The sequence below is a fragment of the Lissotriton helveticus genome, chromosome 6 (assembly GCF_964261635.1).
Source record: "Lissotriton helveticus chromosome 6, aLisHel1.1, whole genome shotgun sequence".
NCBI classification, from domain to species: domain Eukaryota; kingdom Metazoa; phylum Chordata; class Amphibia; order Caudata; family Salamandridae; genus Lissotriton; species Lissotriton helveticus.
The window spans coordinates 1121153563-1121168633 of NC_136067.1; the positions used below are offsets into that span (position 1 = coordinate 1121153563).

At 44.8% G+C, this 15071-nt stretch overlaps 1 protein-coding gene across 1 annotated transcript in view; it reads right to left on the reverse strand.

Moving 5' to 3' along the window:
- The window catches only part of SYNE1 (spectrin repeat containing nuclear envelope protein 1), a 2361447-nt gene that overhangs the window by 808056 nt on the left and 1538320 nt on the right, over positions 1-15071 (reverse strand). Inside the window, exon 89 of the mRNA XM_078648775.1 lies at positions 10587-10730. Coding sequence (XP_078504901.1) covers positions 10587-10730 — 144 coding nt within the window. The remainder of the gene's footprint in view (positions 1-10586; positions 10731-15071) is intronic.

The window sequence follows — 15071 nt, forward strand, 5'->3', positions numbered from 1 at the left end:
ATTTGTTTTGATAGCTTCGGAGCTTCTGCAATGGCCTCCACTGGAGTAGGGGTGGCTAGACGGCATTTACATTTGAGGGAATGAAGTGGATTCTTCTCAGAAGAATTGTCTTCTCAGTATGCCTTTTTCAGGTAATAATTTTTTGGAGAGGAAATAGAGTTGGTATTGTGGAAATCCTTCAAGAATCAGAAGAATACGCATCCCTTCAAGTTCAGAAAGATGAGAAAAATAAGTGTTTGCATAAATATAAGGACAAGAGACCTACTTTTTCTTCAAAGAGGTCGAGATTTCAACCGAAGTCCCAGAATGGCAGTTCACCTTGCAAGCCACCTGGTTTTAAGGGCAGTCCCTCTCAGGGTTCCTGACTATGCTGAGTGTCCTTGTCCTGTTTGGGATTGCCTTTTCTTCATTACAGCCCACTGGCTTCCCAGAGTGTTGGACAGATGGGTTCTACAGGTGATCTCAGAGTGCTACAGTATTTCCCTTTCCCATGTTCCTCTGATTTCATGGTTTTCACTTAATCCTCTTCCAGAGAACATCAGAAAGAGGGAAGCTTTTGTGGACAGGGCCTTGTCCCTTCTCAAGAAAAAGGCAATAATCCGGGTCCAGATACATCAATGAGGCCTGGTTTGGTACACCATGGGTTTCCTTGTACAGAAGCTGTCAGGGGAATACAGAATGATCATACATTTAATTCAACAGTTCATTTCAAAATGTGTTTCCTTCAGAAAGTCATTCTGCTAATCTCTTAGGGGGACCTTCTGACCAAATAAATGTATAAGATTTCTATTTTCAAATCCCAATAGAGCCTCCACGTCAACAGTTTATCAGGTTCTGAGCGGAGAAGGAGCACTGGTAGTTTTGTGTTCTTCCATTTGGGTTGAAAACATCTCCCAGAGTTTTCAGGAAAATCCTGGCTCCGGTGATGTCCTTCTTCCACAGCAAGGATATAAAGACTTACCCCTACCTCAATGATCTATTCATTCAGTCCCCTTCGTTCACTCTTGTAATGGCACATACAAAAGAAGTTTGCTGGGAGTTGGAAATCTTTGGGTTTCTGACCAGCTGGGACAAATCAGTTCTGGTACCCTCACAGTCTAGAATACTTTGAGGCTAATTTCAGGACAGACGTGGGGAAGGTCTTACTTCCTGTGGCACCGAAAAATAAAGTTACACGCTCAACTGGATTATATCCTGAAAAGGCAGGTGGCTTAGGTGAGGGAATGGCTGCGAGTTCAGGGAGACATAGTAATTATATCTCTTTCAATTCTCTAGAACCCAAGCTATATTAGAGGCTGTGTATTTCCTCTTCTCTTTCAGACTGCAATAGTGTTCATTACCACCTGGTCGTGCTTTCGCCTGGGTCAGGTGGCTCTTCATATCCTTCAGCATTGGTCACCAGCTTTAGAGGACTACAAGATGCTCATTACGGTAATTTAAGTGGTCAGAGCTCATCAGAGTTGGTGGATGAATCGATTGCTCTCTCAGACCCTCTGGTACTAACCACTGATGCTAGCAGAGGGGGTTGGAGAGTAGTTCTGGGGGATTTAACTGCTCTGGGACTTTGGTCTGCTCAGGAATATCACCATTCATCACACTGAAAGGAATTGATGGGGGTGCAGAGAGAACTTGGTGTCTTTTTTCTATAGATAAAGAGTTCAGCTTTGGTGGTCAAGACAAACAATCTAACTGCAAAGGTTTATATCAATTAACAGTTTGGAACGAGAAGTCATTCTCTGAATCAGATATCCTTGCAAATAATGGCTTAGGTGGAGATAAATCTACTTTCCATAAGAGCAATGCACATTCAGGAATGTCAGAACATTCATGCAGACAAATTGAGTCGAATATTTCCCAGCTCGCAGGAATTATCTGTGAAGACATGGTTTTTCAGGCTGTATGCAGCAGATGTCGGATACCGTCATAGATAGGTTTGTGGATCTCTCAAAATGCTCAAGTTCCTCTGTTTTATTTCCCTGTCAAGGAGCAGTGACTCTCTGGTGATAGATGCCCTTCAACAACCATGGCCTAGAGGTCTCTTATATGCCTTTCCTCTACTTCCCCTCATCCGGAAAGTCCTGCTTAGAATCCAAACAGAATGGTTGGATGTCATTCTAGTGGTTCCATTTTGGCTGAGGAGAACAGGGTTTCCATTTCTTCCCAACATGGCAATAGACAAAGAATGGATTCTTCCCTTGTACCCTATTCCGAAAATGTATCCTGTTCAGATAGTTGTGTCCTTGGGCCGCCTCTGACCGTCAGCCTGGAGGATCTTACCTTGTTTGTCTCACTTTCTATTCAGGCATCTAGGAGAGACTCTACTAGGAAATAATACAATCACCACTGGCCATCTTTTAATAAGTGGTGTATGGGGAGGGATTTATCCTCTCTGGAATGTTCCCCGGAGCAAATTTTGGATTTTCTTCAGGAGGGGTTTGACAAAAAACTTGCGGTATCCACCATGAAGCTTCAATTGTCAACTACAAAATCCTTTAAATCCGAGTAGGTTCAGATTGATGCAATTGATTCCTTAGTGGGTAGACGTTTTGATGGATTTTTGTTTGTTGGAACAAAGGTAAACAACTTTTTTTGTCCTTGGGATCTGCTGCTGGTCTGGTCCTTTTTGCAGAGTTCTCCCTTTGACCCTCTAGAAGAATCTTCAGAGAAGTTTGTATCTCTTCAGGTTTTCTTACGGGTCACCATGAGTGAGTGAGTGAGTGAGTGAGGAGGGAGTTGTAGAGCGCAACTTAGCCCAAGGGCATCAAGGCGCTAACCATAACTTCGGCCAAGAGATTGAGATAGTTGGGCTCCCTTCAGTGCCCCTATCCATATTCGAAGTTATTTGAGGTAATAGTGTTTTTTTCTTTTGGTCCTAATTTTCTTCCTAAAGTTAACTCTGCATTTCATAGGAATCAGGAGATTTTACTCCCTTCTCTGTTGGATGTCATTTCCTCTGACCCATCCATTGCTTCTCTGGATGTATTAAGGGCTCTTACAATCTATCTAAAACAATCTTTGACTTTTGCGAAATCAGATTGTTTGTTTAGTAATTTTGGTCATGCTAATAGATGATGATCTACTCTGGCCAAATGGATCAAAACTGTAATTTCATTGGCTTATACTATGTTAGTGAAGAATTTCCCAATAATGTTTAGGTTCATTCAACAAGAGGCATGGCTATGTCTTGGGCTGAATGGGCTGGGGTTTCAGTGGCTGACATTTGTGCAGTGGCACCCAGGGCTTTTCCATCTACATTAATCACTTTTTATTGGATTAATGTACCCAAGGTAATGAGTCAAAATTTAGCTCTGGAAATATGTGTAAAGCTACTTCTCAAAACTCTTTCTAACTTTCCTAATTTATTCTTTGAATACTGTTTCCTTATGTGTGTTGTTAATTTTACACAGTATATTTCTGAAGTGTTTTTTGCAGTAAAAAATTGGTTTAACTTCCAGATGTGTTTGTGCCTTTATTTTAGCCATGATAATTTTGATAAGAAGTCCCATGCTTGGTTACATTTTCACTATGTACTGAGTGAAATGAGGAAGAAGATGGGGAGGTAATGCTCAGATTACTTACCCGTATTCTTCATTTCTCCAATTCTCTCTTCCTCGTTCCAGCACTTACAATCCTCCCTCCCTTATTCTTAACCTTTTTTAGGTCGCCCCTCGACAGCGCTTGCACTGTCTGCAAGACCTGGTGTATCTCTTCTTTGGGCTTTTGTCACAGCCAACAATTACCATTGGTTCTTCCTTGTGCCATTCCGATATGATGGCTTTCTATTGGTCTATTCCTCTAAATTTTCCCTCCTTCGAGTACTTGTTTCAGCTGAGGGGATTTCACTAAGTGATTGCTTTTGTTGGCCATCACAGCTTCCTCCTCGACAGCACATGATGGACCCTTATCCCCTCTGGGCATCGCAGCCTGTTACAGCCTGAAATTGTCTGTGTGGGTGGAATTTGGTTGCACAGGGATTTTTCTGTTTGCCCGTCACAACGCACATAATTAACTTTAATAAACAATGCATTTCCCCATGGAAAAACCCTGAGGGCTCCTTTTTAGGTCTCGCTAGGCAGTGCGTAAACACTGCTTAGAGGGACCTCTTGGGATTGCTCCAGGCTTTAGTTGAAACTCGTGCATGTTTTGCACCGTTTCCTATTAGTACTCATGCACGTATGGCGTTTACCTCGCGGGATCCAGCAACAGCGCCATCTGTTAGTAATTATCGCGCTGGCTCCCACAAGGTAAACGCACTACATGGACTTCCGGCTGCGCGCGCCACTAAAACACCTTGTGGTGCCGTCTGTGGTATCCTGGCCATCTTTACACCCTCAGCGTCGCTCTTAACTTTCGCAGCTGCGGGCCGCCCTTGTTCTTACAATGTTCTCACATCCTTAAATCGCGTAAGCATTTTTGCTAAAAAACTTGCTTGTTTTGATTCAATTTCCTCTACTCCAGCTGGCATTGCATGCTGTTTTGATAGCCACTGCCTCCTTTCTCACTGTACTTCAGATTGACAATATTTTATGTCAGTTTACTTTGGGCCTAAATTCATCACTAAAAGTAAAAACGTCAAATTAAAGTGATAACACGAGAGTGAAGACACAGGAGTATAGATACAGAGCAAGAAAAGCAAACCAACACTCAGTCGAGCTGCGTAGGATCTGCTGCATTAGTATGTCGGCGCCCAGATTTTCACGCTGGTTTGTCGGCGCCCAGATTTTCAAGCTGGTTTGTCGCGCCCAGATTTTCACATGAACAGTTGTCTGTTCTGACCATTACAACCTGTAACTCTTCCGAAATATGGAGAACGGATTCGCACCCAAGGGCCTCCTGCTTGCTTGCCCAGTCAGTCCATGTATTTACAACAGACCACCCTCCTCTCTATTCACAACAGGAGCATGTCTACAAGACATGCAAATTCCAGTGAACTTCAGTTGATTTTAAATATAAAAGAACAGAATTCGCTTGACTGTGCAGACTGTAGAATAAAACACAGGGAGGCCACAAGCCTGGCTTGCGTTTTTACAAAAATAGCGAGCAGCTAACAAAAATAAGAAACGACTTTTATCAATGCAGTAGACCCGAGCAGCCACTGAAAATCTGGTTGGAGCTTGTAATGCTATTTTTTATTCCATTTAGATTTAATTCAGTTTAGGTTTTTGCGCACTTCACTCCCATACATGCCAAATGTAGCTTGAACATGTCACATCACCTCTCGCTGCCTGGCCCATCCTACTTCTCCATCATTGGTCACAGTCTGGCTCATCCTGCCTCTCTATTACTGCCTGGCACATCATGCCTCTCCATCACTGCCTCGCCCATCCTGCCTCACGGTCACTGGCCACTGCCTGTCCCATCCTCTCCGCCACTGGCCACTGCCTGTCCCATCCTACCTCTCTGTTACTGGCCACTGCCTGGTCCAACCTGCCTCTCCGTCACTGGCCACTGCCTGGCTCACCCTACCTCTCCATCACTCTCCATTACTGGTCACAGTCTGGCCTCTCCATCACTGTCTGGCCCATCCTGCCTCTCAGTAACCAGTCACTGCCTGGCCCATCCTGCCTCTCCTTCACTAGTCACTGCCTGACTCATCAGCCTCTCTGTGTCTCTGCTTGGCCCATCCTGTCTTTCCGTCAATAGCTGGCAGGCTATGCCTCTCTGTCACCGGTCCCTGCCTGGCCCATCCTGCCTCTCCATCACTGCCTGGCCCATCCTGCCTCTCAGTCACCAGTCACTGCCTGGCTCATCCTGCCTCTCAGTCACCAGGCACTGCCTGGCCCATCCTGCCTCTCCTTCACTAGTCACTGCTTGACTCATCTGCCTCTCTGTGTCTCTGCTTGGCCCATCCTGCCTTTCACAACGTCCACCACCACCCCCATGTCCACCACCATGTCCACCACCACCACGTCCACCACCACCGCATCCACCACCACCACGTCCACCACCACCACCACCATGTCCACCACCACCACATCCACCACAAACACCACCACATCCACCACCAAATCCACCACATCCACCACCCCCGCCACGTCCACCACCACTGTGTCCACCACGTCCACCACCACCATGTCCACCACGTCCACCACCCCCACCACCATCACGGCCACCACCACATCCACCACCATGTCCACCACCACATCCACCACCACCATGTCCACCAACACATCCACCACCACCACGTCCACCACCACCACATCCACCACCACCACCACGTCCACCACCACCACCATGTCCACCCCCCCCACCCCCACCACCACCCGTGACGGGTAAACTGTCACTGGTGGGCAGGGGTAATAGGAGTGTCAACCCCGGCTGTACATGGGACATTTAAGGATGCATTAGGTGCCACCACGTCCACCACCACCACCACCACCACCACGGCCACCACCACGTCCACCACAAAGCCACCACCACGTCCACCACCACCACCACCACCACGTCCACCACCACCACATTCACTACCACCACCACGTCCACCACCACGTCCACCACCATGTCCACCACCACACCCACCACCACCACGTCCACCACCACCACATCCACCACCACCATGTCCACCACCACCACTGCGTCCAACACCACCGCATCCAACACCACCACGTCCAACACCACCATGTCCACAACCACCATGTCCATAACCACCATGTCCATAACCACCATGTCCACCACCACCATGTCCACCACCACAACATCCACCACTACAACATCCACCACCACCCCCACCACCATGTCCACCACTACCACATCCACCACGTCCACCACGTCCACCACCATGTCCATCACGACCACCACCATGTCCACCACCAACACCACCGCATCCACCACCACCACATCCACCACCATGTCCACAACCACAGTGTCCACCACCCCCTCGACAATCACCCCACCACGTCCACCTTCACGTCCAACATCATGTCCACAACCACAATGTCCACCACCACCATGTTCACGTCCACCACCACCACATCCACCACCACCACATCCACCACCACCACATCCACCACCACGTTCACCACCAACACCACGTCCACCACCACCACTCGTGATGGGTAAACTGTCACTGGTGGGCAGGGGTAATATGAGTGTCAACTCCGGCTGTACATGGGACATTTAAGGATGCATTAGGTGCGAGAAGGCAGGAATAGGGGCTAGAAGTATTACACCAGACCCAAGATACATTTTGAAGAGGCGCAATGTCACAGGGGCTCCTGTAAAAGCACTCACAGCATCTCTACCTCACAGTGACATACCTGCACGAGCCACTCACTCAAAACAAGCATTGGCATAGCCAATAGGTCTAGCCTTTGGGACCTTATAAGTGTTTAGCCATGCAACACTTGATGTTGTTGCACCAAGGATATTGTGCTGGATAACTGAACAGTTATAAGGTCCCAAAGGCGAGACCTACTGGCTATGCCTATGCTTGTTATTTTTTGCTGTGTTATTTAGCGCTAATTAGACCAGAAGGTATCACAGCGCATTACGTGAGAACCATTTGCATTACAGACGGACCAATACATGTTTGGGCATGGGGAGATTAAGGGCTAGATGTATGACCCTTTCATTTAGTGCCTCGCAAATTGCAACACATTGCGAGTCCAAATTTGCATGGAGATAAATGAAATGTACAACAGTGTTTACATAGTTTTGCGATTCCCAATGGGGTCGCAAATTGCGATGGTCAATAATATTAATGAGCCTCTTGCAATTTGCAAACCCATTGGGAATGCCAGCCCTCCCAGGGATGGTGGCCTGCTGGGCTCAGCAGACCACCATGTCTGGGTCTGCTTTTTAATAAAGCATCTTTTTGTTTTTTAAATGCAGCCCGTTTTCCTTAACCACTTCCATGCTCATGACAAGGTCAGCTCGTCATGCAGTACACTGGAGCTGTGCTAATGACGAGCTGACCTTGTCATGAACAATGGGGTTCTGATAAATCAGCACCCAGCGGGAATTGCCTTAGCATCCGAGGTGTTAAAGGATAACGGGATGCATTTAAAAAAAAAAAAGAAAAAGAAAATTAAACATTTTCGTTTCATTTTTCAAGGGCAGGCAGTGGTCCCTGGGACCACTGTCAGCCCTTAAAAAATGATTTCCCATACATTTGCAAAGGGGAAGGGGTCCCTTGGGGATCCCCTTCCCATTTGTAAATGCATTACCACCGACTTGAAGTAGATGATAATTGCGAGTCTTTCGTGACTGCAATTGCAGGCGCAAAACATTAGTACATTGTTCTGAGACTCGCTATTTGGTAGGGAACACGCCTTTCAAATAGCAAGTCGCAAAACCTATTTAGCGAGTCGCAAATACATTGTGACACGCTAAATAGGCTATGCACATGGCCCAATATGTTTTTTCAAGCTCAAATGGGTTCGCAAACCCGTTTGCACATGCAAAAATGGGGCGTTTGCCCAGAATCGCTTAGCGCTCATGCCGAGACTCGAACCCAGTTCCATGGCTTTGAAGTCAGACGCTCTAGCCATTCTGCTGTGTTGTTAACAGTCAAGTACCTGTATATTCTGGAGCTCTTGTTAAAGTGTGCTTCTGTTGTGACAGGCGAGGGCACCATGCTGGCTTTTTATTTTTTGCTGTTTTATGTGGTGCTAATTTCACCGGAAGGTATCAGAGCGCATTACGCAATCACCAGTTGCATTACAGATGGATACATTCATTTTAGACACGGGGAGATTGTGATTTGTCCAGAATCACTTAGCGTCTGTGCCAAAACTCAAAATCAGTTCCTTAGCTTCAAAGTCAGACGCTCTAGCCGTTCTGCTGTGCTGTTGAACAGCCAAGTACTTTTATATTCCGGAGCTCTTGTTGAAGTGTGCTCCTGTTGTGACAGGCACGGGTGCCATGACAGGTGACACCGACAAGTGTCTGGGGCCGCAGGACCTGAAAGAGCTGAGAGATATTCCCTGCTTCAAGAAGGCTACATGGGGTTCAGCATAGGGGCGTGATCTGCGTAGATTTATACGAAGATGTCTCTCTTTGTTCTTCTGAATTTCCCACTTACCAGAATTTCAAGTTCATTGGCTCTTTGAGCTATAACAACAGGCAGATAAGGCACCATCAGCAGCTAGAGTTTCCCACTACAAAGGCTGGTAACCCAGGTATCTGACTTCAGCTCCATTAAGCAGGTCCAATCCAACAAGAACTCTGGTACCTGCAAGAAAAGTTCTTCTGCCTCTTTGTCAGCCAGACAGAAATGTCTTCTTGATGTAAAACAGCTTGGCATTGTTTTAAGGGAAATGTTTCTACCTGTTCATTTGTGAAGGCTCGGGAGGCACAAACCCAACCCATTTTCTAAACTGCAATGTCCAAAGTCACAAGTGAATTGGTTCATAAGTACTAGTCTCTAAAACCACACCACACACAATTAGGTCATAGAGAGGGTCTTGGCACATTAAAGGAGGTAGTGAAGCTCATTTTCAGACCATTGAAGTAAAATCCTGCCAAACCAATGACAGGTACCCACACTAACAAATAAACACACACAATTGACAGCCCCTGGCAGTGGAACGGTGGCAACATTACCGCCTGTCTCCGCTTGTAGTCTAACATGTTTGCATAGAGACTTGCCATCTTGCAGGCCCCGCTTTATCAATCACTCTGTGAGGATTGACACTCTGCCATTAAAGAATGACATAAGGAGCTTGGGTAGATTTGCTTGCACGCAGAATCGCAGAAGGGGAGATCGTTATCGGTAACGCTATATGGGGAAGCCAGAACAGGAATGTTAATGGACATGGTCATATTTTAACTGTTATAATATTCATGAGTAGCTCAGGGTGAAATTAATTGATCAGATGCAGCGCCCAGAAAAGGTTGGAAACATCTGATCTGGTAAGTGGTTTGAAAGAGAATTAGCTTTCCTCCGGTGCCAGCAGTGAACAGGAGACCCTATCTGCATATGGAGAATGCCATGGCATAAAGGAATTGATAGGTGTGCCTCACGTTCATAGTCCTTCTGTCAAATTCTTTGCAGTCTAAAGAGCAGGCTATGATATCATGCCTCATTAAATATACAAGGCACGAGTCTGCAAGTTTCTAAAATGTCCAGTGTTCCTAGATGATTAACTTGTCTTTTGTTGATCTTACATCTAATAAATATGAAATAACATTAAAAAGATCCCCAAAAATGTACTTCTAAAAATGACCGGAGAATGTGGTAGTGCAAAACAAAGAAGCATACTGATTAAATGTGCCTTAAAAGAAAGTAGACAAATAAGCAACTTGGAGTTTCTGCAAAACATGACCTTATCTGATGATGGAAAAAAGAATATAGAGTGTGAGGACATGAAAAGAACTTCTGACAATTATCTTGCCACATTCCATTTTGTAAATAACTTAGAAATGAAAGAGAGGAACAATTGCAGTCTTCCATTTGCCATGCCTTTTCTGTGTATGAGCAGGTGGGCATCAAGGGAGGTTTCAAAATTTTCATGACATCCCAAGGTGTCTTAAGAATTAACTGTAGGAAAACAACAAGTGTTGACTATGTGTTGTGTACCATTTGTGAAGGAATGGCTGGACATGGCTTAATTATGCATTAATATGTCGACCACAATGAGTCTTACCTCATGCTGGGAAATCTGGGCCTGTAGTGCTTTAATATTACTGGTTGTGATCGGTTTGTCCTGGATCTCATTGTGAGCATCCTCAATAAGCGTTTGCAAGTGCTTCATTTCTTGTTCGTACTGCTCATACTGGATCACAGCTTCCTGGAGAGGAGACAGCATCATTGAAAAATATATTATGTCACTATTTGGTAAAGAAGTAACAATGGCCTCTGGTGAGAATCATGGTAACCATTGTTATGTGAACTTTTCCATGCACCCAGTTGGATGCTAATTCTCCTATTAAATGGTAAAGGTGGTTGGAGTGAGATTACAAAGTGTGAGTCCTCCTAGCCACTCTCTACCATGTGGCTGTTTTTCAAACGTGATTAAAAGCTCTTCTCCTGAGTAAGCATGTCTCTCGGAAATGAACAAGTAATTCAGAAATAAGTCTGGAGTAAGAAATATACTATTGATAAAAAAGTACTTTGTGAATTAGCCAGGCAACAGATGAGTAAGACACAACTACGCATAGAACAAGCAATGGCGAATCCAATAGTCTTGGTTTAATGTACTAAATCAAGCAGTGTTAGTAATTTATAGTGAAACAAACAGGGGCAAACCAGCATGAGCAGCAGATACAGCTTTAGTTGTAAAGCAGTCTGTCATGTAATTCAATTCAAGTACTCAAGTCAGGACAGAGGAATACATTGACATGGCAGTAGTATTAGGAGAGAAATGAATACTCTACTGGCCTGAGCTAATAGATGATTGATGAAGCTTCAAGCCAATGACTAAAAGAGGCTGGTTGAAGACACCCAGTAGTTGAAAGGGGCGGACCAAAAACTCTCTCTATGTATATTCTAAGCAATAGGTTTGGTCAACAACTGCACTGTCAAAATTCAAACCTAGAAAGTGTCGTGAATAGGTCACTCATACGGCATTTGATTTTGCTGAAGTAATCTGTGTGTATCAGTCAAACATATTTACTGTTGTGGGCCATTCTTAGGAAATGATCTTTTCCAAAGTTGTAGGCCCACCAGAAACCCGACCATTCTTATTCAGAAATTCCCCCTGTGGGGGTGTCAAAATCCAGAGTCAACCCTCTTCTTCTCTTGCCTCACCATTCCTTAATTCTATTAGTAATTCTTCTCATATACATTTTCTATTTTCAATTGCAAAGAGTGGTAAATCTTTGTCTGTTGCTTATTCCTTTATGGTTTGATTTCATTTGAGTTTGAACATTTTATATTCATTTAGTCGACTGACTGTTGTGGAGTCTGTTTTTAACATAATATCTTTTTTGTTAACTTAGAGTCTTTAGTTACTTTTGTTTTCATGAGCTCCATTGTTGTATTGTTAAGCTGCTTCATTTTTGTTTATCTTGAATGTTACACAACCTTTAGTAAACAGATAAGTACGAACAAAAATAAATACATGATATCTTAAGTAAAAGTCATAGCTTAAATGCACACCATCAAAAGGATTTTATGGCAAGACCGGAGGCTAATCTTATTGCAATCTTCTTTTAATTAGCATACCACAGCCACTTTAAAGAACATAGAACATTGCGACAGAAAGAAATTCCAACCCAATAAAAGGTCAGAACACTAGTAACTCTTCCCTCTTTCTTTCGCTGCCACAGCTAAAATAAGTATTCCCTTAATCTCTCTATTTACGCTACCTACTCTCACATTTCCTCCAATCCTAACTATCTGTGCTCTTTGAGCTCATACTGTAGTGCTGTATCGCTATTTTTTTAAGTCATTTTCTACTGCTCTAGTGATGTTTTGACATTATAATTCTTTTTTTCTTTCCTCTATTGCCTTACTCTCTATTCGACTAGCGCTTTCACACAATGTTTCTACTTAGTGCTCTACTGCTGTTTTTTGAAATAATTTTGCACTGCTCTAATGCCGTTTTGACATTACAATTGTATTTCCTTATTTTCTCCTATTGCCCTTCTCTTATTTCGGCTGGCTTTATTCTATTTTTCCCAACTTTTGCCTTGGTTTATCTCCGAACATGGTTTGGGCCGTAACTCCCCACATTTTACTTGGTTTATTTTTAAATTCCTCACCGTGAAAGACGATATGCGTGCCATGGTAACCTCCCTGGTTACCGTACGCGCCACACGGCCGCGTTGCTAGGAGCTCTAATAATGCTCCGAACGCGCCCGTGCCATCGCCTGCTCCCTGCCCTGCCAGGCATCCTTGCAATCCCACTCTGAACTTCCGCTTCGAATCCCTTTCGAGATGAACAGACTCACGCGGTTTTGATTTCGACCGCTCTTCCCGCATTACACTTTCTACTTCCGCCTGCATTCATTCAATAAAAAATAATTTAAAAAGGGCAAAATAAACATAGTTGTAGGACATGCACTGAGAGTACAACTGACAAAATAGTTGTAGGACTCACACTCTACCTACCTACGCAATTTTGTTGGCCATTTTAACTCTTTGGGATACTTTCACCAATATTTAAGCTACCCACGCTCTTCACCTTTTAAAACGAATTTGACAGTTCATCAGCTGTTTTCAGTTAAACCCTCATTCCGTTTTTTCCGCTGCCTCACCCTCTCTCTTACTGCTTACCCATATTTTTAATATGGATCAACAAGACTTACCAAGTCTAACTACCCCCTCCCAACAGTCCCTTGAGGACAAATTAAAACAAATGTTAGAAACATTTTTAAGAGATCCTGAAAAGAATATGGATAAAAAGTTAGAGAATTTCTCCATTGATAAAATTAGAACTTCGGACGAAGAAAGGTTTTGGTCTGCCAATGAAGACCCCCTTAATAAGTTGTACAAAAGGGGGTGGTGATGGACGGAGCATCTGAACCAATCAAACACTCACACCCAGTCAACAGATCTGGGTTTAATCCATCACGTTCTTTAGCCCACTCTGCCACCCCAGTTCAGACATGGCCTTATGCAAATCAGTCTGACCCTGTGCCTCATGGGAACAATCCAGCCCGAACTGCCAAGCCATGCCTTCCTTGGACCGGAAACAAGCTTCCGAGGACCGGTTTCTGGCATTTCAGCCGTCTTCAGCCCAGCTTGCTTGAATCCAGTGGCAAAGTGAGCAAGGGACTCACGTCTGAGCATACCCTGCCAACTTATGGCGAACAAAGTGGTTCAAAAGGGGGTGGTGATGGACGGAGCATCTGAACCAATCAAACACTCACACCCAGTCAACAGATCTGGGTTTAATCCATTACCGTTCTTTAGCCCACTCTGCCACCCCAGTTCAGACATGGCCTTATGCAAATCAGTCTGACCCTGTGCCTCATGGGAACAATCCAGCCCGAACTGCCAAGCCATGCCTTCCCTGGACCGGACACAAGCTTCCGAGGACCGGTTTCTGGCATTTCAGCCGTCTTCAGCCCGGCTTGCTTGAATCCAGTGGCAAAGCGAGCAAGGGACTCACATCTGAGCATACCCTGCCAACTTATGGCGAACAAAGTGGTACAAAAGGGGGTGGTGATGGACAGAGCATCTGAACCAATCAAACACATCCAGTCAACAGATCTGGGTTTAATCCATCACCGCTCTTTAGCCCACTCTGCCACCCCAGTTCAGACATGGCCTTATGCAAATCAGTCTGACCCTGTGCCTCATGGGAATAATAAGTTGGCAGGTAAGACTGACAGGAATCGTAAAAACCTACAAGCGGCTGGTCCTAGCTATAAAAGGGGTACGTTTTCTGATTCAAATAAAATATCCGTACACATGAATATTGGTAGTGTCGAGGACACACAAGGGGACCATGGAAAGGGTCCATGTAATGAATCAGAAACTCAAATAAACGCTCGCAAACACAAGGTTGTGCAATGTGACGACTCCTCGGGGAGCGCCGAGGTAGAACTGAGTTGTTCTCTGTTTTTGATTCAGACGGATCTGAACCCACACCTCCACAAGACAATGATACGGTCATTATTTTGGAGGATGAGGACTTAGGGGAACTTACTAACCCCTTTGGAGAACTTATGTACGACCCTTCCTTACTTAAACACCCCTTATCCCCTGAATGGACCGAGCTGCAAATATGGCCACCTATATGCAGTTTTGATTCAGAAAACAAATACCTAAGGAGGTCAGACTACGCCTTAGATCTGAATGCCTTAGACCCTCCCTCCCCAATAAGATTACTCAAACGCCAGATCTGGACCCAAACATAATTGCGTTTATCTCTAAAGGCGGAAGAGACCCTGGAAAAGGTCTAGACAAAGGCCTACGATGTGTCAGGACAGACTCCCCGACCTCTCCGGCCTCCTGACCAAAATTTGGGATTTAACAGAAGATGCCTTTGTTAATAACTTACCCTTTAATATTAAAGAACTAAGACAATGGGTACAAAGGGCAGTTTGCCTGCTTGGCAACGCTAACACTGCCTTAAATGTGGAAAGAAGATAAAGTATCCTCCTTAAAATAGTACCCATACTGGTGGAACTTGCCAACAATGAAGGAGGACAAGAGGCTAATGGCCTACTCTTTGGGGATG